This window comes from Pseudonaja textilis, chromosome 1 (assembly GCF_049901715.1).
Source record: "Pseudonaja textilis isolate UNSWEBS1 chromosome 1, rPseTex1.2, whole genome shotgun sequence".
NCBI lineage: Eukaryota > Metazoa > Chordata > Lepidosauria > Squamata > Elapidae > Pseudonaja > Pseudonaja textilis.
Genome location: NC_141990.1, coordinates 190,187,454 through 190,212,637, shown reverse-complemented (window position 1 = coordinate 190,212,637; position 25,184 = coordinate 190,187,454). Strand labels below are relative to the sequence as shown.

At 39.0% G+C, this 25,184-nt stretch overlaps 1 protein-coding gene across 2 annotated transcripts in view; it reads left to right on the top strand.

Moving 5' to 3' along the window:
• The window catches only part of XIRP2 (xin actin binding repeat containing 2), a 224,027-nt gene that overhangs the window by 176,882 nt on the left and 21,961 nt on the right, over window positions 1-25,184 (top strand). For both annotated transcript variants that reach the window (XM_087920011.1, XM_026697110.2), the window contains 3 exons: window positions 15,934-16,041; window positions 22,875-22,947; window positions 24,629-24,762. In XM_087920011.1, coding sequence (XP_087776137.1) covers window positions 15,934-16,041; window positions 22,875-22,947; window positions 24,629-24,762 — 315 coding nt within the window. The remainder of the gene's footprint in view (window positions 1-15,933; window positions 16,042-22,874; window positions 22,948-24,628; window positions 24,763-25,184) is intronic.

Here is a 25,184-nt window from a genome sequence, read left to right as displayed (position 1 = left end):
AAAGCTTTCCAGCATTTCCCTCTGGCAATTCTTATATCATATAGAATCAAGGTTGGGTTATTTCCACTCACTTTCTCGAGTTTCCATCTTTCTCAGAGCTGAGATGTCATTTATTTCCTCTTTTATTTGCCAACAGTTTTTGTGTTCCTTGCCAATTTTATCTCTGCCTTTCTCCATCTCTGCAAAGGCATCAGTTTTGAGATCAGTTTTGAGAGTAAAACCTAGGTCTGCTCTCACTTTTCCAGGTGCATTTTTTTAAAAAAAAAATCCAATCCAGTCTGCAGCTCTGGTGGCCTCCCATCTAAATGCTGATAACTATTAACCATCTGGAATTCCTGATTTTGATCCACCGGAGTTAAAACATGTTGACAAATTTTTGCACTGCTATTTCATAAATGTAATTTCAAATTTATTGTGTGTTGGTATTCTAACCCAGCCTGGTTCCAAGAGAGCAAACACAAGACAAAGGCAGCAGCCCCCACCTTTTAAGGTTTAATTCACGAATCCTGTTTCTTCACAGATAAAAGGCTGCTTCCAACTAATTAGCTCTGATAAGAATGAGCCTTGCAAAGTTGTTTGTCAAGGCTGCCAAAAACCCAGAGATAAGAACTAGTTTACAAGAGTTTTCAAATCCTAACTATGATGTCCATGAGGCTGAGCTTCAGAGCGTCTTTGCCTTCTGCAAAGAACACTTCTTCAAACCTGGCTTTTATCTCTTGAGGGAGGGGCCATTACCTTGCAGCCTTACTCCCAAGTCACCTGTGCTGCTGTAACTGCTCTCTCCTACGATCAATCCTGCGCGCACATACACTTGGCATAGGCTCCTCAGGAACCTCCTCATCACTGCTGCCAGCCCCCACAATCTCTGAAGGCAGCAGTCCACTCCCTAATGGTCTTGGCCCCTCATCTGAGTCCTCACTCTCCTCCACCGTCCGCACCTGCTGCCGGCTAACCACAACAGTTGGGTTTTATTTTCCATTCCTCAAAAGTCCATATGGTTGACATGATTATAAAATGTAATCTGGTTTTAATGAAATTGGAATTATAATAGGTAAGATCAAACTCAAGGTGTCTATTAATGAAAAGGCATTCTTTCTACTTATTTCTCAGCTGCCTTGTCCTCTTATGGTTCTATGCCATTCTAGTTGGTTTGTAAGTAAAGCACATGTCATAGCAGCTGGTCAGAGAAGAAGGTATGTCAACTCATCACTTGGGGTTGCACAGGGGTACAAAAAGAATGACATGTTAATCTGCCATTTTCTCTCATTATGTTTAAGTATTTGTTGCTAACGATCGGTCATATTTTGATTACAAGAAAGCAATACGATTTCTTCCAACTTTTATGAATTTAAGGTTAGAGTTAGGGTTGTAACTTTGAACAGTCATCCAGAGGCTGATCATAAGTTGAAGACTACCTGTAAGTCTAACATATAAAATACATATCTACGTACATATGCACATACAGTTTCAAGCTGCATGTTTTATTTATGGGTCCTTCTATATTGCTTTGTTCTATTAACACTGCAAAGATAAGTCCTGTATTCTATATGAATATTTTCTTTTGTGTCTGGAGTCTTGTTTCAGACTGCTACAGCTGTGGCTTTTAGCCAATAGAACTCTCTATTATTAAAAGGGTTTATTTATATAAGACCAACACAGATTTCTGTTAAGATTAATTTGTTTTTGTGTTTCGGCAACTTGTTATGGGGAAACTAATTGCTACTTTCTGGTATATTTGAAAATCCAATTAAATGGCATAACTCATGGGATGCTGTCCATTAGATAAAGGGCTTTTTAGCTTACCTTTTAAAGAGAAGCCTTTAAAAATTAGACGTTAGATGGAACTAGAAGGAAATAAATATTATAATAAAAGAAGAAAAGTCAGACTCAACTTACAGATTGAAACAAAATGTTTTAACATTGGACATATGGAAGGATATTTTTTAACATTTGAACCAGAAGATAAATCTAAGTGTGTCTGTTTCTATAGATTGTGTTTAAAAGATGCCATGGAAGAGGGGGAAAAAATCTAACGTGATTGAGACAGATCTGAAAGTAGATTTAAAAATGACAGATTATAAAAAATTACATAGAAAAAATTGCTACATTGGGCAAATAGAAGAAACTAATTAATGTCTTAATAATTAAAAGGGATATTTTGTGAGATGTGACAAAAATGAAAAGAAATCAACTTGTTAAACATTATTTTTATTGTCTAAAGATCATGACTGTTAGAAGCAAAAGAAGTAATGTAAAGTGGTTTCTTTGATCAAGGTTAAAATAGATATGTTGCTACTGGTATCTCTGGTAACCTTAATGGATTTTGCTGACCTCAGAACTGCAATAATGAAGCTTCAAGGATTAAGAGATTTGTAGATAAGTGATGGGATATGGGAAAAAGAGATCATTTGTTGCATTTTAAGAGGAGTTGATAAATTGCTAAAATCGTTTCTACTTCTGATGAAGGAGGAAGTCGTTTTATATATTTCTTTTCTTTTTTTATTATATTTTCCTTTTTTATATTTTTTTTCTGCACCTTCTTTTTATTTATTTTTTTCCTTTTTAGTTTGTATTAGTTTTTATTCTTTAAATTGCAATCTTTAATAATCATGTCTCTGTGTGTGTGTCTGTTTGTTTAATATATACACAACACTTAATCCAGGAATTCAAAAGAATGTAATCTTGAGAATCAAGTTGTAGTCCACATGTTTGCAGGTCAAAAGTTTATTCACATTATTTCATGCACCGGCTTTGCTTTAGTTTTAGTACTGGCCCAGTGGTCTGTTCTAATGGAAAAGTGGCAGCTATTTGGGGCAAATTATTGGACTGCTTAGCTTTCGTCTGCCTTATTATCAGAGGACCAGAAACTACTCAAATGGATTGAAACTCTGGATGCTGAGTGAATGGATTCTGGCATAACTTTAATAAGTTTCATGCTGATAGCAACTTTAGGAAAACCACTTACCATTTAATTTCTTCATTTTAAGTAAGTTGTGGGGGAGGAGAATCTTGCCATCCAGCAAGATTAAAACTGATGGCATACATGTACTTACTCCAGATGGTTTTCTATATAAACATTTAAAATATTATTTGCAGCATACCTGAAATAATTAAGTAAATAGCTGATAAATGGGATTAGGGAGAGATTCAAATCCCTGCTCATTCACAAATGGTTAGCACAAAGTAGGTGAACTAGCAGTTCCTGTCTCTACCTGATTTATCTCCAGCTTGTTGTAAATATAAAATGGATGAGCATAATAATCCATGCTTACTGTAGCAGTCTGTAGATAAATTAATAATATACAAAATACTTTTTTAAATTACAGAATGCCATTGGGACAACCGCGCCAAATCAGGTGGAAAAAAAAATCTAAATGTAGAAAGATAAAAAACAAAAATGATCTAAATAATATTTGCTCATGGTGGCAATATTAGAAGTCAAAGTTAAATAGCTGAAAATTGCAAAATTCAGAAGAAATTAAGATGCTACATTTAATGGAATTATTTTTCCCAACATAAGACATTGATGCAACTGTGTATGTGTTTTTAACACAGATTATCCATTTCCAATACATATGTTACTTGGAGACCCATGGAGTGTCAGAAGAACTTGAATTAAGATTGATTGTAACACTGTACTTCAAAGTTGTGTGAATGTGAAGATTAAATAGAATCACATTTTAGAATCTGTAGATTTTGTTACTAACACCTCTGTCTCGCCCAAATAGCCAGGCCAAGGTAATGTAGAAATTATTTTTTCCAACTGGTATTTGCTATCACCACATTTATTTCCTCTCCTTAACTATTTTATAGAACAAGGCCAAAAGAATATTTTTGTATTAGACAAAAAATAAATCACTATCTGATAACCTATTTGGAATGCCATAGTTAGGCTTCTATATAGCATGTTACCACATTATAATCCACAAAACACTTAGAAACATCAAGGAATGTTTATTTAGAATCTAGAAATCCAAATGCCACATAAAAGCCCATCTAGATTTCTGCATCCCAAATATAATAGCCCAATTTAAAAGTGTGTTTACTTTACTAGGAACACACAATAGGACAAAGCACAAAGGCTTAGAAAGAAAAAAGATAAGGATTCATAGAGTAACCATAAACAAAAATGCAGTCGGTAAGTCATCCAACACGAAGACTGAGGAAAATAGCTTTGCAAGGAATAAAACAAGCCTTCGAGCATATCCTGAGTAAAATCAAAACTCTAATATGCTTAGCCTAATTTGTCATTTACAGCCGAAGTTTAGGTCTGTTGGATTCTGCCTTGGGTCCTGGAAACTCACAACCTAGAATGGGTCTACATTCTTTTCTTCACATCCAGCTTTGATACATTGAGGAGTCAAAAAAAAAGGAAAAGGAAAAAAGGAAACTTCCACAAAATTCTTCCCTTGCAATTTCACTGAAATAAAAGATATTCACTTTACTGAAGGGACTGGTATAACCATGGGAATGCTGCTAATCCATCAAGTCTACAGAGTTGGCATTGCTGGAACTTCCCATTAGCAAACCTAATCTTCAGGTTTGAATATAATTGCTTTTGAGAGACCTGAAATTGAGGGATTCAATGGACTTTCTGCCTTTGTAGAGTCTTGAAAAATCATGCTGAAGCCACTTAACTCCAGTGCATGCATCTTCAATTTTTTAAAAGGGCGTGCTAGATACATATGTACAAACAAACAAGCAAATAATACACCTAGAATAGAAGGCTGGTAATTCTTGTGGAGATCAGCTATACTACAACCTTTTTCCATGCTTTTGCGTTACTTCATCTGTTGATACTTCTGTTCTGTTAAATGTAGAATCATGAATAAAACACACGGATAGCAAAAAAAAAAAAAAGGTGCTCACTGTCTTCTTTAACACTAGTTGGAAATAAGGCACTATAGTTTTCCTTGGTAGAATCTCAACGGGCTCATGTCCCTCATGCATTTGATTCACTGAGTGTAGACCTGAGGCTAAAACTAAGTGTGCATTGAAATACATGTGGTAGCTGCTATTTCTTGACACAGATGTGACATGAGCATGAAAAGCAGCTTCTGGCAAAATTCTGGAGTAATTGAGTTGTGCATTATCCCATCTCACACTCTCTCACACACATTTCTGAAATTGCATGAACTGAAGCTATCAGACTGCTCTTCGGGGAATCCATAATCTGTGGTGCTGTCACAAGAAATTATTTTATTTCTTTTAATCAATGTAATACTTCCCTATTTTCAAAAGCTTACTTGACTTTGGCATCTGGAGCCTATATTCAGTGCAGTATTTCCTGTAATATTCAAAATAAAACAAGGCTTCAGAAAGTCACTTGCTCCCATGTCAGTAGTACTGAGGCTCTTCCAGGTTGAAAAGGATTAGCCAGTGCTATCACTATTGTCTGAGGCATGCCTGGTTGTGGACTCCTTTCATATCCCTGTTAAGTTTCCTACTAAAATGGTACCCATCTATCTTCTCACGGTCACCTGAGTTCAAATTGCTGGATTGGCATTAGCTGGAGCGAATGATGGGAGCCCATCCCATCACACAGCAGCACTTGGGCCTCAAATGTAGGCTTCCTGATTGTCAACCCAGAGTCCTAACTATCTGAGTCATTCTGTTCCTGCTGCAGTTACACACTGCGTGTAAAGTACTGTGAAGTCCTTGGTCCCCTCTGAGCTTTGTTGTTTTCTTACAGATGTTTATTACCTGGTTAGGTAACATCTTCAGATTCACATCTAGATTTAAAGTATGTGCTTACTGATATCAGGAACAATACAGAGGACTATGTATAATATTACTTTAGGGAAAAATGTGATAAATTGCTGTCATGATTGATCATCTCTAGCTCATTGATGCTTGGCATTCAGGTTTTCATGTGTGACCCTGGATTTTCTTTCATACCGCACTTTCAGCTCAATAGTCGTTTTGCTCCTTTCCATTAAAATACAGATATGATATTCTGTGTACTGGGACTTAAAAGGTCTTTGATTCCACTAGAAAGACAGCTAGCTAATTTTAAACTCGATTTGTCTTTGCACCTTCTAAGAGAGGTGAAAGGCAAGAATGGATAGCCTATTTGACTCATATCACTAGTGACATTGATAATGTTTCTATGCTGTCCTTCATTGCTCTCTCTCTCTCTCTCTCTCTCTCACACACACACACACACACACACACACCTCTCTATCTATCTACCAAATGGTGGGATTCAAAATTTTGTACTATCAGTTCTATGGACGTGGCTTGGTGGGCATGGCAGAGGAAGGAGACTGCAAAATCTCCATTCTCTCTCCACTCCTGGTAGAAAGTTACTGCAAAATCCCAGTCCCTCCCCACCACAATAATCTGGATTTCATGGAGCATAACCACAGATTCAGTTTTCAAGAAGCTGAAGTTGTTGCCCGGGATATAACCGAAGGAGGACACCTTTTAAAAGAAGCCTGGTTTTCCAACAGCAATTCTATCAATAGGCATATTGAACTAGCATCGGCCTACCAGGCACTGAGACACCAAGAAAGACCCTGTAGGAGGGGCAGAGATCACTTCCCATTGGGGAGCACGGACCGATGGCACACACACACCCATCCTTGGGCATGTGGACTCATCTTATGAAGGCACAGCCGTGCCTGTACAAATATGGAGGAGTTCGGCAGAGCTGCCTCAAGTTATAGCAGAAAAGAAATAAAGAAGAACAAGCCGGGCCAATTACAAGGTCACGGACAAAACAACAAATTACCAAAAGCACCAGCCTGAAGATGGCGAGTGGGACCTCATCGAAACGTTGCCAAGATACTCTCAATCTTACAAAGGAAAAGACCCAAACATTTCGTGAAAATCTACGAAAACAAATTTATATATATATAAAATTTTTAAATGTCATGTTTTTCTTATTATAGTAAACTGCATAAAAAGATGGTAGGGTATAAAAGAAATAGAAAAATATACATCAAACAAGATAAAAATATAGATTATTAAAAAGTAAGCAGACAAGTCCAGGAAAGGGCCCCAAAAGGTAAACCTTGTGGAAAAAATATTTTAGAACAAACCAGATTTATAATGCATTTCTATGAAGATTTATTCCTAGTAAATTCAGTAGGTTTATGCCCCGCTAAGAAATCAATCAAATATATTTTGTTAGGTAAAGAGTTAAAGGGGAGAAAAGCAGGTAAGCAGATAGCTAAAGAACCGAAAAATGAAAAGATATTGGAAGAGAAAAAAGAAAAATCAGAGATGACAGGTAAACAAAGACTGGAGAGTAAAGGTCAGAAGCAGAGGTGTAAATGGAATGTGAAAAGAAAACTGTATGCAGTGAAGGGAAATGAAAGGCAGAGAAACAAGATCATACCCAGTGAGAAGCAGTTAAGGTAAGTGGCAGACGTAAAAAGAGAAACCAAAGGAACCTGTGGCAGGAATGGGAAAGGTATTGTAGTACTCCAAGTACGATAAAAAAGAAGGGAATGAATTTGAAGAGAAGGGAATCTTTAGCTATAACTGAGTAACTTTTAACAACCTTTAAAAACTGAAAATAGTAGAATTTAATTGATAATAAAATATGCAAAAAATATGGAGAAAAACGTAAGTGACGCAAAACAGGAAGGAAGAAAAGACGGGAGGAGGGGAGGGAGGGAGGAAATAGAGTCTATGGATAAATAGGTTAGTTTTTATCTTTACCTTTATCTTCATTTGAAGAAGTATCATAATAAAGTAGAAACAAGACAAAAGGAAAATTCAACAAAAGGAAAAAAGCATGTTTTGGAACAAGAAAATAAAAATTAAATATTATTAGTAATGAGGCAACCCAAGTGCTGAGATAAAAATAATAAACAAAAGACCTAAACTGGAATTTGTAGGAACATAATCAATACAGAAACTATGAAGAAAGTGAAGCAGAAGCTCAACAACTGGAATTATGCAAAGAAAAAAGAGACAAATGTTAACCATACTGAAAGGGGAGGATTAAATCAAGAAGAGATTAACAGAATTCTAATGCTCAGATGAATTATATACTGTAAATAAAATAATTTATCTTCAGTAGGAAGCATGGAAACCAGATTGCTAAGGATCAAAATGAGTAGGATGCCTTGCAAGGTCCCAAAGATTCATTTCTGGCAGAGTTTGGGGGAGAGAAAGAAAGACTTTTGCTGCTTTCCTTGCGTGCAGCCAAAAGCAGAAGAAAGAAGCGGAAAGAAGCAGCCAGGTGGCCAGGCCAGGCGCGTTGGGCGCGTGGGGCGAGTGGGGCAAGTTCCCCCCCTCCACCCTTTCCCTCCTTCCCTCACTGCCTTGTGTTGTTTGCAATACAAGTGATGCCAGCCTTGTGTTCCCATGCAGCCTGGATTAATTGCTTTGGGGGGTGCTTTGGGGGTGACATTTCTCTGCGGACAACCAAAAATTTTTTGTGGACCACCAGTGGTCCCCAGCCCACTGATTGGTGACTACTGTTCCAGAGGGTGGTTGCCATATCATAAAAGGTACACTTGTGAGTTCCATAAGATGACTTTTTTTTAACTGAAGGGACCCGGAATGTGGTACTCCTGTTCCAGACCTAGTGGGACAGATAGACACAACCGAGGAGAGGTGATCTCACAATTCACCCAGCCCCATGTCGTATATAGGTGATCATTATCACCCCAAATTCCACCCCAAATCACACTGAGATCCAGTTCCAGCTCACAGAGCAGAAGTGAAACATGGGCGTACCGAGGAATGCCCATAATTGTCTGCATCTTGATATTCTGGCTCAGCTCCAGCTTCCAGATAGTCTTCAAGGGCAGCCTCACGTAGAGCACATTGCAGAATAACATTAAGAGGAACCTACTCTACATCAGTGAAATGGCATTGTAATCCTAATGGATGGTGTTCCCATGCATGTATAAGGTGCTGCAACTCCTGATCCAGTTACTGAATCTTATCTGTGCTGCTGAGAACTGATGCAGAATTCCTATTATTGGACTAAAGTCATGCTTAGTCCTCAACTTAGGGCCACAAGTGAGCCCAAAATCTCTGCTACTAAGCGATACTGTTGTTAAGTGACTTTCCCCCATTTTACAATCTTTCTTGCCACAGCTGTTATATGAATCACTGCAGTTGTTAAGTTAGTAATATGGTTGAAAAGCGAATCGGGCTTCCCCATTGATTTTCCTTGTCAGAAGTTTGCAAAAGGTAATCACATGACCAGGGACAATGAAGCTGTCATAAATATGAGTCAGTTGCCAAGCATCTGAATTTTAATCACGTGATTCCCGAGATGCCACAGCAGTTATAAGTGTGAAAAGCAGTCACAAGTCACTTTTTTTCAATGTCGTTGGAATTTCAAATGGTGACTAAATGAACGGTTATAAGCCAAGGACTACCTGTAATACAAACCACAGATTTGTGCCTGTTAGCTTTGGCGATAGTGTTCATCTCTTGGAAGAAGGTTGGGGACCAAATCTAAGGCATCCATTTGAATTCTTACCTCCCGATACTTTTATACAGCTATGACAAAAATGTGTCATTCTTTGAATCCAGGACCAGCATGATTTCTGAGCAGTACTGTTTCATTGCTTGAATCCGGAAAGATCTTCTTGAGAGACAGAGAGAGAAAATATTTCAGAGAGAAATTCAACTTTAATGAAGAGCAAGAAGGCCGGGCGGTCAATATTGCACAAACCTAGCTGACAGCTACTCTTTTGGACAAGACTATTCAAGCTTTCTTCACAGGGAGAGACAGCCCCCCCAAAAAAAAAAAAGAATTCTGATAGACTGGAAAACAACATCAACTGCTATGAAGTTTGTCTCATCATAAAAACGCAAGAGTGTCCAGGAAAATGGATTACAACTAGTAAAACCAGAGAAATGTGCTTGGGACATTGCTGAAGAATATGATCAATGTTCTCTTCAGAAACCTCCAGCTCTCTGAATGATGCAATTACAAATATTGGCCCATGAGTCTGTAGTGCTCATCCATTATATTTAGTGGTTTGCTGGAAAAGGTCATCAGCTTGTTTGCAGTGCCATATAATGGCAAACAAAAACAGGCAGGCGGATGGACAGGCCCTGTGACGGTATCACAGATACAGCCTGCAGAATAGCAGTCTTGTTACTAATATGCTTCATAGATGAGGGACTAGAGACAGGCGATGCTGCAATGGTCATAAGTGTGAAAAATAGTCACAAGTCACTTAATTCAGTGAAGTTGTAACTTCAAATGGTCACTAAATGAACTCTATAAGTCAAGGACCACCTGTAGTAATTTTCTGTTTAGGAATAGTATAAACACAGGATTGTTTCAAAGAAGGATTTTAACCTTGAAGTAATCCCTGCAGATCTGCTACTTTATCATTTTAAGAAGACAGCTTTTTTAATCATTCTGTTGCCATCAGATATATTAGACTAAAATTCTTATCATTCCTGCTGACCATGGATTGGATTATTAGGGGCTAAAATCAAACACCCCTCGAAGGCAACAGGATTAGGAAAGTTATTCAATATAAAATGAAAAGAAATGGTCAAGATTAATTCTGAAACCTGAGAGTTCCATGCTGTTTACTCACTGATGAGTTATGATCCAATGCCTGCTTACTTGAGAGGGAGCTTTGTGAGGTGAATTCCTGAGTGAACAAGCATTGCTCTGAGTTACGCATTTTCAAAATTCTTTTTCCTCACTACTTTTAAAGAAAATAGCACAGATTTACCATGGAATCACAGTACTTAATTCAATATAGCAGTCTATGTTTAAATGCAGGTCAAAGATATAAAGATTGGTGGATTAGGTAAGAATATATCTAGTGGTGGGATTCAACCGGTTTGCACTAGTTCAGGAGAGCCTGTTGTTAAATTACCCTCACCCCCGCTATCAAAGTGGATCCTGAAAGCTGGGCTGCAATGGAGAAATGGGCAACAGAGTGGTTGGTGGAAGGGAAGGAGAAGACCGCTTTCCCTCTTTCTTCTCCCTGCTCCTCCTCCTTCCGTCATGCCGGTCGCTCCTTTGCCCATTTCTCTATTGTAGCACAGAGCCCAGAATATTATTTGATAGTGGGAGGGAGGGTTAATTTAACAACTGGTTTGCCCAGGCTCAAGTTAGCCTTCGCACAGGAGGCTTGCCCCACATGTCCAGTGGAGCTGGAGAACAGGGATGGGCCATACCTCCCATGACAGCCAACCTGACCCTGGGAGAACTGGTTATTAAATTATTTGAATCCCACCACTAAATATATAAAATGTATGTGTCCAGTTGTATTTTTCTCCCAGGTTATGAATATACACTTTTATATCTAGAATATTTTTTGCTATCAATGTATATCTGCTTTACCTCATGGTATTATTTATAGTTATACTGTAACAATGTTGATGATTTTGCTCGCAATAAAATAAGATTATGTATAAAATTATGGCAGCTCTGCAAAACATACGGCCTGTGGTAGCTACAACTAAAGCAGTAGAAGTAGAAGCTGTAGAAGCAGCTGTAGCTCATATAGTTTACATACAGTGCCATCATTTTTGTTCTAGTTCACAGAAAGCTACAATATGGTTTGCAGTAAGATGTAATATGATTTGTTTTGGCTTGCACTCAGTGCAAAGAAAAGAAAATTGTGAACCATTTGCATCTAACCACTTAAAGCAGAGAAACCATTGTAAGCAGCCATTCTGTAGCAATCTAATTCGTACATACTGAAATTATAATTAGGAAAACATCTAATTTGATACAATTTATAATTTTAACAAATGACAGCCAGAAATTCATGACACGGTTTCCAACTTCCTAAGTTTGACTACTTTTCAGAGATGAATCTACTTCAGTCAATTCTAAATTATAGAGAACCAATCTTGGACAGTTCTTAACATCTATTCTTACCTGTGGGACATGCTTTGATTTTCTGTATTCGCCTTCTGCCTGGGTGTTGTTTTTGTGTGAAAAGTCCTTTACAATAGCAGTTTCACAATTACATTTATGAAAGAAGGGCCGTCTAAATAACTTCACTCACCCTTCCTCCTGCTGCTATTGGTTTTATATGAATTCGCTAGGTTGTTTGTAGCCACTCTGATTGCTCTCTCAATGTACATTATTGCTAGCACCCTAGTACTGTATTAATGTATGTGAAGTTTTTTTTTTAAAGTGCACACACTGAAAGGAGTCATTATATCCATTGCATGCCTTTGTGTGTGCTTATCTGTGCGTATGTATGTGTATGTGTGTACACACATATCTACTGTATACACACATGCACACACACACACACACACATACACAGAGCCATGTGGAAGATTCAGAAAGTGCAGGACATTTAAACACCGTCTACTTCTTCACAATAGCGTATACTCTGGGAATATGCTAATAGCTGCCCCCCCCAAACAATTGATTGATTGGTTGGTTGTGTTTCATTAAATCAGTGTTGACTGTTAAGCAATCATATAAGTGGATAGTATTTCTTGACTGCCTGTCCCTTTACTGTTAATGGCTCATCCTAAAAGGCAGAAAATATCCATCACTTCAGTATCTTCATTGTTAATCCCAGTTGCTGTACCTGTTGTCACGAGTTTGCCCTTTATATTTAATTTTAGTTCCCTTTTTTTCACTGTGCTCCTTGACTTTTATTATTAAAACTTGCCAGTCTTTTGCATTTTCCTTTGCATTTTTGCTAACCCTAGACACATGGTTGATTCTAACTCTCCTTTGGGTTACAAAAGCCTGAAAACTACTTTATTTAAACAAGATTGTCCCATAATGAGGTTGTGGACACTTTTTAATATTTATTAACAGATATTATATTCGTTTGGTGTTTATATTTTTCTGGATTCTATCCAAAGTTTTATGTTAAGGGCAGTATCTAAAACTAACATTTAAGCCTCTTCCCCTCCAGAACACATTCTATCTTTTAAATGCTAAAGGAAAACATCCAATTGACCAAAATATTAGCAAGCAGGTTAAAGTGAGGAAGCCATTTTTCCCTAAGCTGAAATAAAAACATATGCTCAAATAAACATACATGAGATCTAAATGTACACACATCTGGAATTTGAAGTATTTTTAATAGACTTATGCATCTTCTTTAACCTAATCGTAAGGGTAGTAAATAATTTTAGGAGCAAAAGTGCAAATTAACTGACTGCTTGGTTGTTGCTTATTGTTATAATATTGGATGGTGACCAGCAAGTGTCTCTCTGCCAATAAAAAAAATCGTCCATCTGTGAAATGGGGAGGAAAGTGATATTTGGTGGTTTCCCCTTTTCATCATAACATCCCCTTCTTAAAATCTGTTCCAAAGAGTCTGCCAAGTTTCTAGATCAGGCTTGGAGGACTTCATGGGATCTGCTGTGAAGGGGAAGAGTGGCTGAAAAATTAATTCTCTCTTACCATTTTGACAAGGAAATAAAATGTTCTTAGCTTGAACAGGGTTTTTTTTACATGCATACTTGTAAGTCAATGTCTTTTGTTGTGCCCAACTGCTTCATAGCACTGCAAAATCCTTCTCTTGTGCAATTCAAGGAAGGCCTAACTAATCCTAGCAGGGATTTTTGGGGCAATTCCATGGAGAGAGGTTTTTCCACGGACCAGAGGGGGCGTGGTTTCTTGTGCTGCCAGCATCCCACGGATGTTTGCATGGCCTGGTTTCTGGCATACCGTGGGCCGGTGCTGGTCCACAGTTGGGGACCCCTGCCTTAGAGGGAGAGACTCTTATTACATCATTCAAGAGTCATAGAGCTGGAAAAGACAAGGAGGTGATCAATCCTAACATTTTGCGGGATGCAGAAAGGCAAGAATGCCACCCAGTATTACTGACAGAGAGCCATCCAGCTGCCGCTAAATTTGTGCCAGTTAAGTGCCACTTTTCTGAATGCATTCTGTCACTCCATATATTTAAGCCATGAATTGGGCAGGCAAGTTTATTTTGATCGTCAGAGGGCGCATAAGGTGAGACACTGAATGGTTATTTGCAATTTGGGGAAAAATAATATAGGTTTTGCACAGTGGTGGGACCCATATTTTTCTCTCAGAAAATTCAGGGTTCATCTCTATACAGATAGTCCTCAACTTACAACAGTTCATTTAGTGATCACTGGAAGTTACAATGGCACTGAAAAAAGTTACTTAGGTTCCTTTTTCACATGCATGACTGTTGCAGCATCCCCCTGGTCATGGGATCAAAATTCAGATGTTTGGCGACTGACTCATATTTATGATCCTTGTAGTGTCCTGGGATCATGTGATGACCATCTGTAACCTTCTGACAAGCAAGTCAATGGGGAAGCCAGATTGACTGAACAACCGTGCTGCTAACTTAACAACTGCAGTGATTCACTTAATAACTGTGGCATGAAAAGTCATAAAATGGGGCAAAACTCACTTAACAAATGTCTCATTTAGCAACTGAAATGTTGGGCTCAATTCTGGTTGTAAGTCGAGGAGGACCTGTATTGGGCCAGGAAAGGATCTAAACCACGTAAAAACTCTTGCTCCCGTTATAGAGAAATTTGATTCAGAAGAAGTTTCTTGTATGTTACATTACAGGGCTCCACAGATCATTCTTTCCTGGCCCAGCACTCTACAGACTTGGTGGAATGAAGATAAGAGAAGCAACAGCTAGTAGTCAAAAGCCTGTTTGAGCCTAATTAAGAATACGCTAATATACAACCCAGCCTACTCTTGGAATATTTACTGGAGAGAAGCTTAATCACTTCAGTGCAGCTGCAAAAACAATGAAGGGGCAGGTGAAACCAAGTGACAGGCAGCTGGCAAGAATGCTGAATTGGTAGTTACACCAGGCAATGTGCCCTGGTTTGATGGGAGAAAAGAGAGCAGTGCTACTTGCTCAGGCCCAGAAAAGAACCAGACTCAGGAGGACCAGGCTAAATTCTGACGGGGGAATGACTACAGTTTCCCCTTCCTTTTTTACAAACAGCCTCTTTCACTAACCACAGTTGCTCTGTTGTCTCCTCTTCCTCCTTGCACACGTTGTATATTCCTCAAATCTTGCTTCCAACCAAGCTGATGATGCCACCTGCAATGCAGGCTGTTCAAAACAGCTCTGCACACTGTTTAAAGGCTCAGATTGGTAGTTTTAGGGAGCACCTGGAGCCAGGCATGAAAGGAATTTTTGAAATGTATTAAAAACCCTGCAGAATTCAGGGAACTGTAATGCTCAATTTGTATCGATGGCAAAGCTTTGCATACTGCTGCAATTCATATTATGAATCAAGCAACTATGAAATTGCCTTGTATCATTGGAAATGGGCCTGGCATTGCCTCTTCTGGCAACACTACTCATAGGACTTACAGACTAAAACTGTGCAGATAATCCACACACTTTGTTCACACTTTGGCTGTGTTTTCCGGATATACAAGCTCATAATTAACTTAACTTTCATTTGTGGGTTGTCTCATTTTGCACAGTGTAGCGAATAGGAAACCAACTCAGTTGGGCACAAATTATTGCTTTATCTTAGAACTTTATGCAAACCTACTGACAATTTGCAAACCACACAAAGGCTTAGAGCAGTGTGTGAGCCCAGCCACTTGCAAAGGTAATCAATCTGTGTACAGAACTTCTAACTCATCCTCAACATCGGAAAGTTTATATTTTTCTAAGTAGTCTGTTCACATCTTCGCCAGGAAATAGGAGACTGGCAATTAAATCAATAATGCATTAAAACCCCAGCCACTATTTGCAATGTTCTCTGGTATATATCATATACTACACTAATAATAAAAGAAAAAAAATTCAGGTGCTCTGTAATGATGAAACTACTATCTTTATCATCTCCTAGCTCCTGCTTCCATTCATATTTTATCCTTTCAAATCATATGGTTAATTATAATTGAGTAGCTCGTGTATTTGGTGTTTCTGAGTGTATATATGCCACTAAAGAATCATTTTCAAGAAAAATAAAATGATTTAAGATTTCATTAAAGTTTACTGCCAAGTTGAAAAATGTGAAATTATTTTTGTTTGTCTGCAGAAGATGACAAGTCAGAGTCAAACCATGATGTCTAGCAGTAGGACAGAAACCAGCATAAATGAAGCAACCTCAAAAGGAGTGCAGCTGGAAGCATTGCAGTCAGAAAAGGTAATTTTAGCATTTAATAAATGTTATGTCATTTGGCCAACATGCAATTTACATCATGGTGTTCTTGCTTATACGGAGACAGCAAAACCACTGAAATGCTTTCTTTGTGTTTTTTAAACTGTTCTTTTTCGGTTTGATGGAAAATCATTTGTGTTTCTTTTTTTTTTTTCTACCCAAAGGGGAAAAAAGGGTGTAATTGCATGCAGAGGGGAAGGGTTCTTTCCATTCCTTTCAGGGGGAGTAGAAGTGAGTGTCCAATTCACTGCACAATCATTTTTCAAGGAGTTTAGAGAAACTGTCTTCACAGTTTCAATAAAACCTAAGGAAGACACCAGTAGAAAACTTCTCCCATAAGGACTTTTTAGGCAGCAAAGTGGGCAGCCATAGACTTTGAAGAGAAATGCATGTGGAGATTCTCAGTCATCCAGGTCATGGTTGTCCCAAAGGTGCTTTTTCAGGAGGCAAGTGGACTTTCTTGTTTTTTCTTTAGAAGATGTTTCACATCCAAGAAGCTTTTTCAGCTCTGACTGGATGGTGGGGAATGGAAGGATTAATACTACTTGCAGACAGCTGGTCATCTGCATCCTTTTAAAGAGTTGTTGAGGCAACTTGGAGGTTTATCTGTGTCCTCAGAGTCACCTGAGTAGTGAAAATGAGTGTGGAGCCTTCTTGGCTGCATGGTGATTGTTGCTGTTTTGTAGAGGAGCATATTGGAAGGCAGGGAGGGAGGGAGGGAGGGAGGGAGGGAAGGAAGGAAGGAAGGAAGGAAGGAAGGAAGGAAGGAAGGAAGGAAGGAAGGAAGGAAGGAAGGAAGGAAGGAAGGAAGGAAGGAATCATCCACTACCATTGCACAACAACAAAGTAGAGTCAAAAATACCATGAAAGAAATTTTAATATCCCATAAAAATATTGTAAGAAAACATAGGGGCTTTTTGTTGAAAAATAGTACTTTTCAGAAATGCAGGAATGATTAGACAATAATGCTCAACAAAACTCTTCTTTTTCCCCTCTCCCCTTTCTATCAATACTTGTTTATTTTTCATCAACCTGAATTCTTTTTTGCCTATCCTCTTAGGCTCTCATCCTTAAAAATTGAAATCAACCTTATAAATATAAAATGGCAACTGCAGTGATAATCCCCTTATTACAGTATGAGTGAACAACCAGAACAAAAAACCACTGGTCCAGAATCTGAACCCAAATGTAAATGAAGGTATCCTTCTACTAGAAACTTGCCATTTACAATAAATTTTACTATAGTAGTACAATTTATACAATTTATAGTAGTACAATATAGTAGTTTAGTAGTATGGTGTCTCAGTGGCTGAGACGCTGAGCTTGTTGATCAGAAAAGTTGGCAGTTTAGCAATTTGAACCCCTAAGCATCGCATAGCAGAGTGAGCTCCCGTTACTTGTCTCAGCTTCTGCCAACCTAGCTGTTTGAAAGCATGTAAAAATGCAAGCAGAAAAACAGGGACCACCTTTGGTGGGAAGGCAGCAGCGTTCCATGTGCCTTCAGCATTTAGTCATGCCGGCCACGTGACCATGGAGATGTTTTCAGACAACATTGGCTCTTCAGCTTTGTGAGAGAGATGAGCACCGCCCCCTAGAGTCAGGAATGACTAGCACATTTGTGCAAGGGCAGCTGCTTCTGCAGCAGCAATACATTTGCAGTGTTGCATTTATGAGCTGCCCAGGACAAGCAATCCAAGCACAGCTCAGTCACTGATCCTGCAATCACAATCACACTAGTCACAAGTCCACGCAGGGCACACTGAGATTTATTCTAAGGAAACAAGTGCTGTACAGAACCTTTTAACAATCTCACACTGACCGCTCTTCTTGAAGCATTATTTCGTGCTTTGTGCAATATCCGACATGGCTTCTCTATGCTTTCATAAATAATTATTCAAAATCTTGCTTCTGTTCACAATAGAAAGCTATAAATCTATTTTTGTTGCACGGTGCTGAGTTCTCCTAAATGTATTTCTCTCTCTCTCTCTCTCTCTCCCCATCCAACATTTTCCAGGCGGTTTCTTTCTCTCTCATTTCCACCTACTCAAACCTTCTTTCTGAACCTTCCCTCATTTTCCATGGAGACATAAAATGATCAAAGGCACAAACACATTCTGAATTTCAGGTTTTAACAGATCTTCTTTCTTTTTTTTTCCTTCTCTAGAGGATAACAAGTGCTGCCTATAAAAATCAAGGCAAAATTCAAGGTTTTATTGTCTTAGACTGGACCTAGACATTCACTTAAAAGCAGTAGATTGCTGGGGAGACAATAGATTGTTCTTCCTAATTCAAAAGGGCATAATTAAATTTGAAGCAGGGGGTGAAAAATTAAAAGTACAAATTGTCTTCATAGAGATCAAAGGAGCATATATGAGAACTGATGGCTAACCTGGGAGACAGGAGTGGAAATCTAAAGCTACCCATTTTTGCTATAACCTGAGAGGTTTTTAATGTAGGTATTTTGTTTAATTCTGTCTTTAAATATTGTTAGAGTCATGTGATTGAGATGGGTGGCCATATAAATGTCATATATAAATATTATTCCCCCTTTTTATTTGCTCTTTTGTTTGCAGAAATTGAGAGTGAGTCCCAGTTTTGAACTGCAATGTTAACAATGGTCTACATCTCATGAGTGCTATAGTCTCACAGCACAGCTCACAAACAATAGGAATATAATAATATCACTGGGTAACCTTTTTTTCCCCCCAACAATGATTAGAGAAAGCACGTTAGCAGTTTCTCAGTTATTCCAACCAAACCAATATAAAGCAAGTCTAAACTATATGCCTGACCCAGTGTCAACATCAGCCACCAAAGCCTTCGTGAGGACAAGAATGGACTGTACTGCCTTTCTCCTGTATGGCTAGCCCATCTCAAATTCCCACCCATGTTGTCCAGATTTAATTCAACTTGCTAATCCTGATCCCATTGGAGCCCTGCAGATCATATGATCTCCAACCCTTGGCTCCATTCCAGTTGCTGTCCCAGTACCAATCGGCTGCTCTGCCTGGCCCACTTCTGCTTCTCTAGCAGCAAGTTGCTGCCCTGTGTAGCCATTTCACCTTGGACTGCCAGGCTGTTGTTATGTTATATTTGTTTCTAAAGACCCGACAGTGAAGCATCCTCAACCCTAAATCCTCATGCTCCAATCGCACGAGCCGTGGTGGCGCAGTGGTTAGAAGGCAGGGCTAATTCACTGCTCACTGCCAGGAGTTTGATCCTGACTGGCTCAAGGTTGACTCAGCCTTCTATCCTTCCAAGGTCAGTAAAGTAACGACCCAGATTGTTGGGACCAATATGCTGAGTGTCCAACCAATGCCCTAATAAAATTAAGAGGCTCAAGCCATTTAGCAAGAAAAATCCAATTGTTTATTGTTCATGTCGGCACTACCTAGGTGAAGCCAGCTCTGGTTTCACACAATTCACGCTTTACCTCTGACACTATTTCCCCCTTCCCCCCAGAGTGTGTCACCAATCACATTCCCCAACGAAGCAATTTTGTAGGTCATAGAAATAACTTCCTCCAGCTATTGTGGGTTTCCATGGAGATGGCCTTGGCCAACCCTGTCTAGGCTGTGTCTTGTTTTGACTGAGGTGTGGCATGATTCCCATCCTCCTACCTATGGCAACTTGGGAGCAAGTTGGGAAAGCTTCGCGAGTTGACACTGAGTCTGTAAATCACTTAAAGAGGGCTGTACAGCACTGTGAAGTGATATATAAGTCTAAGGACTATTGCTATTCTCCCAAGTAGATACTCTTTCAATTTCTGCCCAGACCAGGAGAAGCACGGTCCTTTGACTTTCTACCCACAAGTACTATAAAGGTTCCCTTCCCTGTACAAGTAGTCCTTGGTTTATAACCGATTACTTCCCAACCATTTGAAGTTATAAAAAAAAATGTTTCCATAACAACCTGGTTTTGAACTTCCAATGTTGAGCCCACCCCATGGTCATGTGATCACATTTTGAGCCCTCAGCAATCGACCTGAATTTATGGCCGTTTGCAGCACCCCACCACCAGGTGATTGTGATTCACAATATTTTTTGCTAGACACTGCTAGACATTTACTTCTGGTTCTCTGCATAAACTGGCCCACAGCGAACAATCAGCTTGCTTAACCACCACAGTACTCATTTAATGACTGCCATAAAAATGTCATAAAAACAGGCTTGGTCAGGTTACCTGCTTTAGGGCCATCATGACTTAGAACTGTAATTTCCAGGCTCAATTAAGATCATAAGAGCTGGTGGCACAGTGGTTAGAGAGCAGTACTACAGGCAACTTCTGCTGAGTGCCGGCTGCCTGCAACTTGGCAGTTCAAATCTCACCGCACTGAACCTTCCCTCCTTCCAGGGTGGGTAAAATGGAGGACCCAGATTGTTGGGGACAATAGGCTGACTCTGTAAACCGCTTAGAGAGGCCTCTAAAGCACTGTGAAGTGGTATATAAGTCTAAGTGCTATTGCTATCATAAGTTGAGAATTACCTGCATTGTTTTAATGTTGTTAGGAATCTGTACACCAATTAGTTGGGTTGGCAATATATAAACCAACAATGTATGTTTGTAGCTTTAAGACAAAATCACTGTATTGATTTATACTATATTCTGATTGGTTGATTATATTGCAAATTACCATAAGAGGGAGCTAGAGATAATAGCTTGCTCCCTCTGATATTCTGTATCTCTGACATTCTGTTGCTATCTAAGGTTCTCTGCTGTGCTTATACTTTGATATCTTTGTTTACTGTAAATGACAAAGGCAACTGGTAAGAAGACTTTGTAATTGGATATTCTTTGGACTGTTAAACATATATGACCTGGACCGTTTATTGGACTGTGCTATTTCTTAAAGTAAACTTTAACTCAATTTAGTGTATTTGTGTGTGGCTGGATAATTATTCATAACTATTCTCATAAACGTTTCCATGTGCATATCCTTGTTACTCAAGGGTTATTCTGTACATATCATAACAAATGTCTTTCAGTTGCAATGTAGGATCATAATTACTTGGCTTCTGTGAAACTGAACTAACAGTTCTTCCTTGATACAAAGTTCTCTTGGATGTATCTAGGAAGGAAGGAAGGAAGGAAAGATAGAACAACATTTTTTCCCATCACTTTGATAACTGCATCCCTGGAGTTCCGAGAACCCCAAAAAGGAACGAAAAAAGAAAGGTCCTGTCTTAGTGTCAAAGAAGACAACGTAACTAGAAAACATGAAAGCATCCTTATATGCAGACATCTTGGAAAGCAAAGCAAAGGCACACGAAGACTAGTGAGAAGGGAACAATCCCTATAAGGAAAAGGCAGACCCTTGTGGCTAAGGCACCAGGCTAGAAAGCAGGAAACCTTGAGTTCAAGTCTGGCTTTAGCCATGAAAGGCAGCTGGGTGTCCAGTTTTTCTCCCTCAGCCCAACTCATCTCACAGGTTGTAGTGGGGAAAACAGGAGGAGGAAGTGTATTGGAAATGTTTGCTGCTTTGAGTTATTTGTAAATAGATGATGATAGATGATAGATAGATAGATAGATAGATAGATAGATAGATAGATAGATAGATAGATAGATAGATAGATAGATAGATAGATAGATAGATAGATAGATAGATAGATAGATAGATAGATAGATAGATAGATAGATAGATAGATGATAGATAGATAGATAGATAGATAGATAGATAGATAGATAGAGAAAAACAGACAGAAAAATAGCAGCCATCCTAAGAAACCCCAAAGATAAAATTGACCTGGAAAACCAAGGCATATATGAAGTCCCCTGTGCATCATGCCTTGCCACATACATCGGACAGACCAATAGAAGAATAAGTACCCACCTGGATGAACACAAAAATGCAGTAAAAAAGCTGGAACACACTTCCTCACTAGTCCAACACATGAAAGCCACAGGTCATAGCATTGACTTCAATGGCACCAAAACCCTAGCCACTATAGAAAACCCCAGCCACAGAATTATCAGAGAAGCCACCTCAACTATTTTGGGCTTCCTTGTGGTGCAAAATTGCCCTTTGGCTGCATTCATTTAAAACAGAATTCTTCCTACTCCTAACCCTTCCAAAGGTTTTCACTTGGCATTTTTAACAGAAGGGGGAGATATTAATTACACAGAAAATAATGAAGTACAGCTACTACAAAGTTTTGAATCTATGTAAAATGTCAGCGAAAACAAAGCCGATGGAGTCTTCTCAAATGTCTTTGCCCTGCTTTATCAGCTCTTTGGAACAAAGTCCTTAGTCCCCAAAGGCCAGGTGAGGACATCTGAATGAAGATGTTGGGTCTCTGTGATACTAGCAGGCCAGTCAGATTAATGTTAATGTTAATTCTCTCAGTACAGCTGTGCAATTGTCTAGTATAATTGGATCACAAAGGTAGCAAGAACTCATGCTTAAAATATGAAGAAAGGTTTGTGGGGAGGTGCTTAATGCCTCCGCAAATCCTAGCTCTGGCCTTCATGCACCTTATAGCCTCCTAACTCCTAAAAGAAGAGGGGAAAATGGTTCACTGGACCAATCCATTGAGCATTACTGAATCCATCAGTGTCAAGACGGTTTGGGGGGCAGAATGTATTTTCAAAATAGGTACACGCATTTAAATTGAGAGGATTGCGACTTTATGAATTTGTGGCAGTGCTGACATTTGACCTATTGATGTCTGATTGTAGAAAACTCTTGATGGGAGATGAGATCTTATTATCCACATCATAAAGCATGCATTTACTTGTACACCTCCCCGCCCCCCAGTCACACAAAATGTAGAAGATAAGGTGTTCATTTTTCTTGACGCTGGTATATTTCTTTGGCCCAGGTTTCCCATCAGGGGCAAGCTTCCATGGAGGCCAAGAAAACGTCTACCATCACTCAAAATATTGATAGAACAGGTAAGATCTAAGATATAATAGATTAGAATATTGCCGAGGATTAAAAGAATCTGTAAACAGCTCACCCAGCAAACATTCTACTCATATACGTTGGTTGGAAAATAGATTCAAAGTTACACACTGGAAATTTTATTAAATCACATCCTCTGAAGTCAGGACAGGTCATGCCATGAAGATTGAATAAATGACATTTATATTTATGTTCATCCATTTACTAGCCTTGTTCTGTTCGACAATGCATATATCCTACCGATGTGAAGAGCAATGTGTGTAAAGCTACCAATTATAAGTTAAGTGTGCTACGCATACCTGCTGTCTGAAATGCAATAATGTGGTTTTCAGCGAATTTCCACAGAGATACAAGAAATTAAATGGAGGTAGAAGGAAAACACTAAACAGGAAGTTAAGACACAGCTTGAGATTAAGATAACTGATAGATGAAAAAAGACATCAATATAATTCATCTTGGTTCAGAACATACATAATTCTAAGCCAGGATTGTATTGTTTGCTAGATAAGGACTGTGAACCGAAGCCATAATGGGTCAGTTCACATTTCATTGCTAAGCTTGAAAACAAACAAAGCTCCTGGCTTACCATTCTGCGTGAATCAGCTTTAAGCTTATTGTTTGCTAGACAATCTTCCAAGGAAACACAATAACTAACATCAGTTTAAGCAAATCCCCCCCCCTTTTTTTTTTTGCTTTCACTGTAACCATTTTTGTATCAGATATGTGCACTGGAGAACCGAGCAGATACTATTATCACAATGTTAACCAGAAGTTCTACAATATGCAGGTGCCATGGCATCACTCAAATTCCAAATTCCCCTTGCATGTAGATAAATATCACAGCAGAAAATGCTGGAAGTTGATCCACGACATGTGAAGGAAGTCTTTCCTGCCTATTATATTCCATACTAATGTTAAGAATGACAAGACTAGACTTATTAAAGGCCCATCAAACTCACTCCTCATCCTTATAGGAACACAATTCCTTCAACCATGCTTTTATAGATTAATGTACATAATCATTAGAGCCAGGATTTGAGCTTCCTTTGCAGAAAGTTTGGTATTAGTCTAAGACCTTTAGTTATGTTTTGGTATTGCAATGGATTGAATAAAAATATTTCAATGGAGCATATTGCAGAATTCTGCAGTCTTTAAAGCATCTCCTCCTCCTCCTCCTCCTCCTCCTCCTCCTCCTCCTCCCTCCTCCTCCTCCTCCTCCTTCTTCTTCTTCTTCTTCTTTCTGCCTCCCTCCTCCTCCTCCTCCTCCTCCTCCTCCTCCTCCTCCTCCTCCTCCTCCTCCTCCTCCTCCTCCTCCTCCTTCTTCTTCTTCTTCTTCTTCTTCTTCTTCTTCTCCTCTTTCTGCCTCTCTCTCTTCTTTTTCTTCTTCTTTTTCTCTCTTTTTTCTTCTTCTTCCTCTCTTTCTTTCTTTCTCTCTCTCCCTCTCTCTCGAAAGATAGAGACTTTTGAGCTGTGCTTTTTTTCACACTGCTTGATGAAATATCTTTTAAACAGTAGCATATTGGTCTATCATGGAACTCAAGGAGAGGCCTGAGAACACATAGGATAGGATGGAAAGCCTAACTTTAGAAGGACACAAGGCATCCCCAAGGTGACTAAACCTAGTTCAAGTGAATATTTTAAAACCCTCTCGGTTTTCTTGTCATGTCCTAGGAGTCAATGCTTCTGTGAAAGAGGAGATCCCAAAGATCTCTACACAATGTTTGAAACAGCACTTTGAGAAAACAACCCAAGGAAAGACATTTCATTCTGGACGAGAAAATGGAACGGCTCCAAAGCAGATCAAGGTCAGAGATGTGTGTGTGTGTGTGTGTGTGTGTGTGTGAGTGGTGGGATTCAAAAAAATTTACTACTGGTTCTTGGTGGGCGTGGCTTGGTGGGCATGGCAGGGGAAAGGATACTGTAAAATCTCCAGTCAGAGGTGGTATTTGCCGGTTCTCCGAACTACTCAAAATTTCCACTACCAGTTCTCCAGAATTGGTCAGAACCTGCTGAATACCACCTCTCTCTCTCTCTCTCTCTCTCTCTGTGTGTGTGTGTGTGTGTGTGTATACACACATTCACACATTTTTGCAAGTATATATTTATGTATGTATATAGAATGTATATATGTGTTTGGGTAGATATACACTCTATCTTGAGAGCAGGCAACAGAATTTCATTTTTAATGTGGGCCAGAGTGCTCACAATAAAATAAAAAATAAAAAGG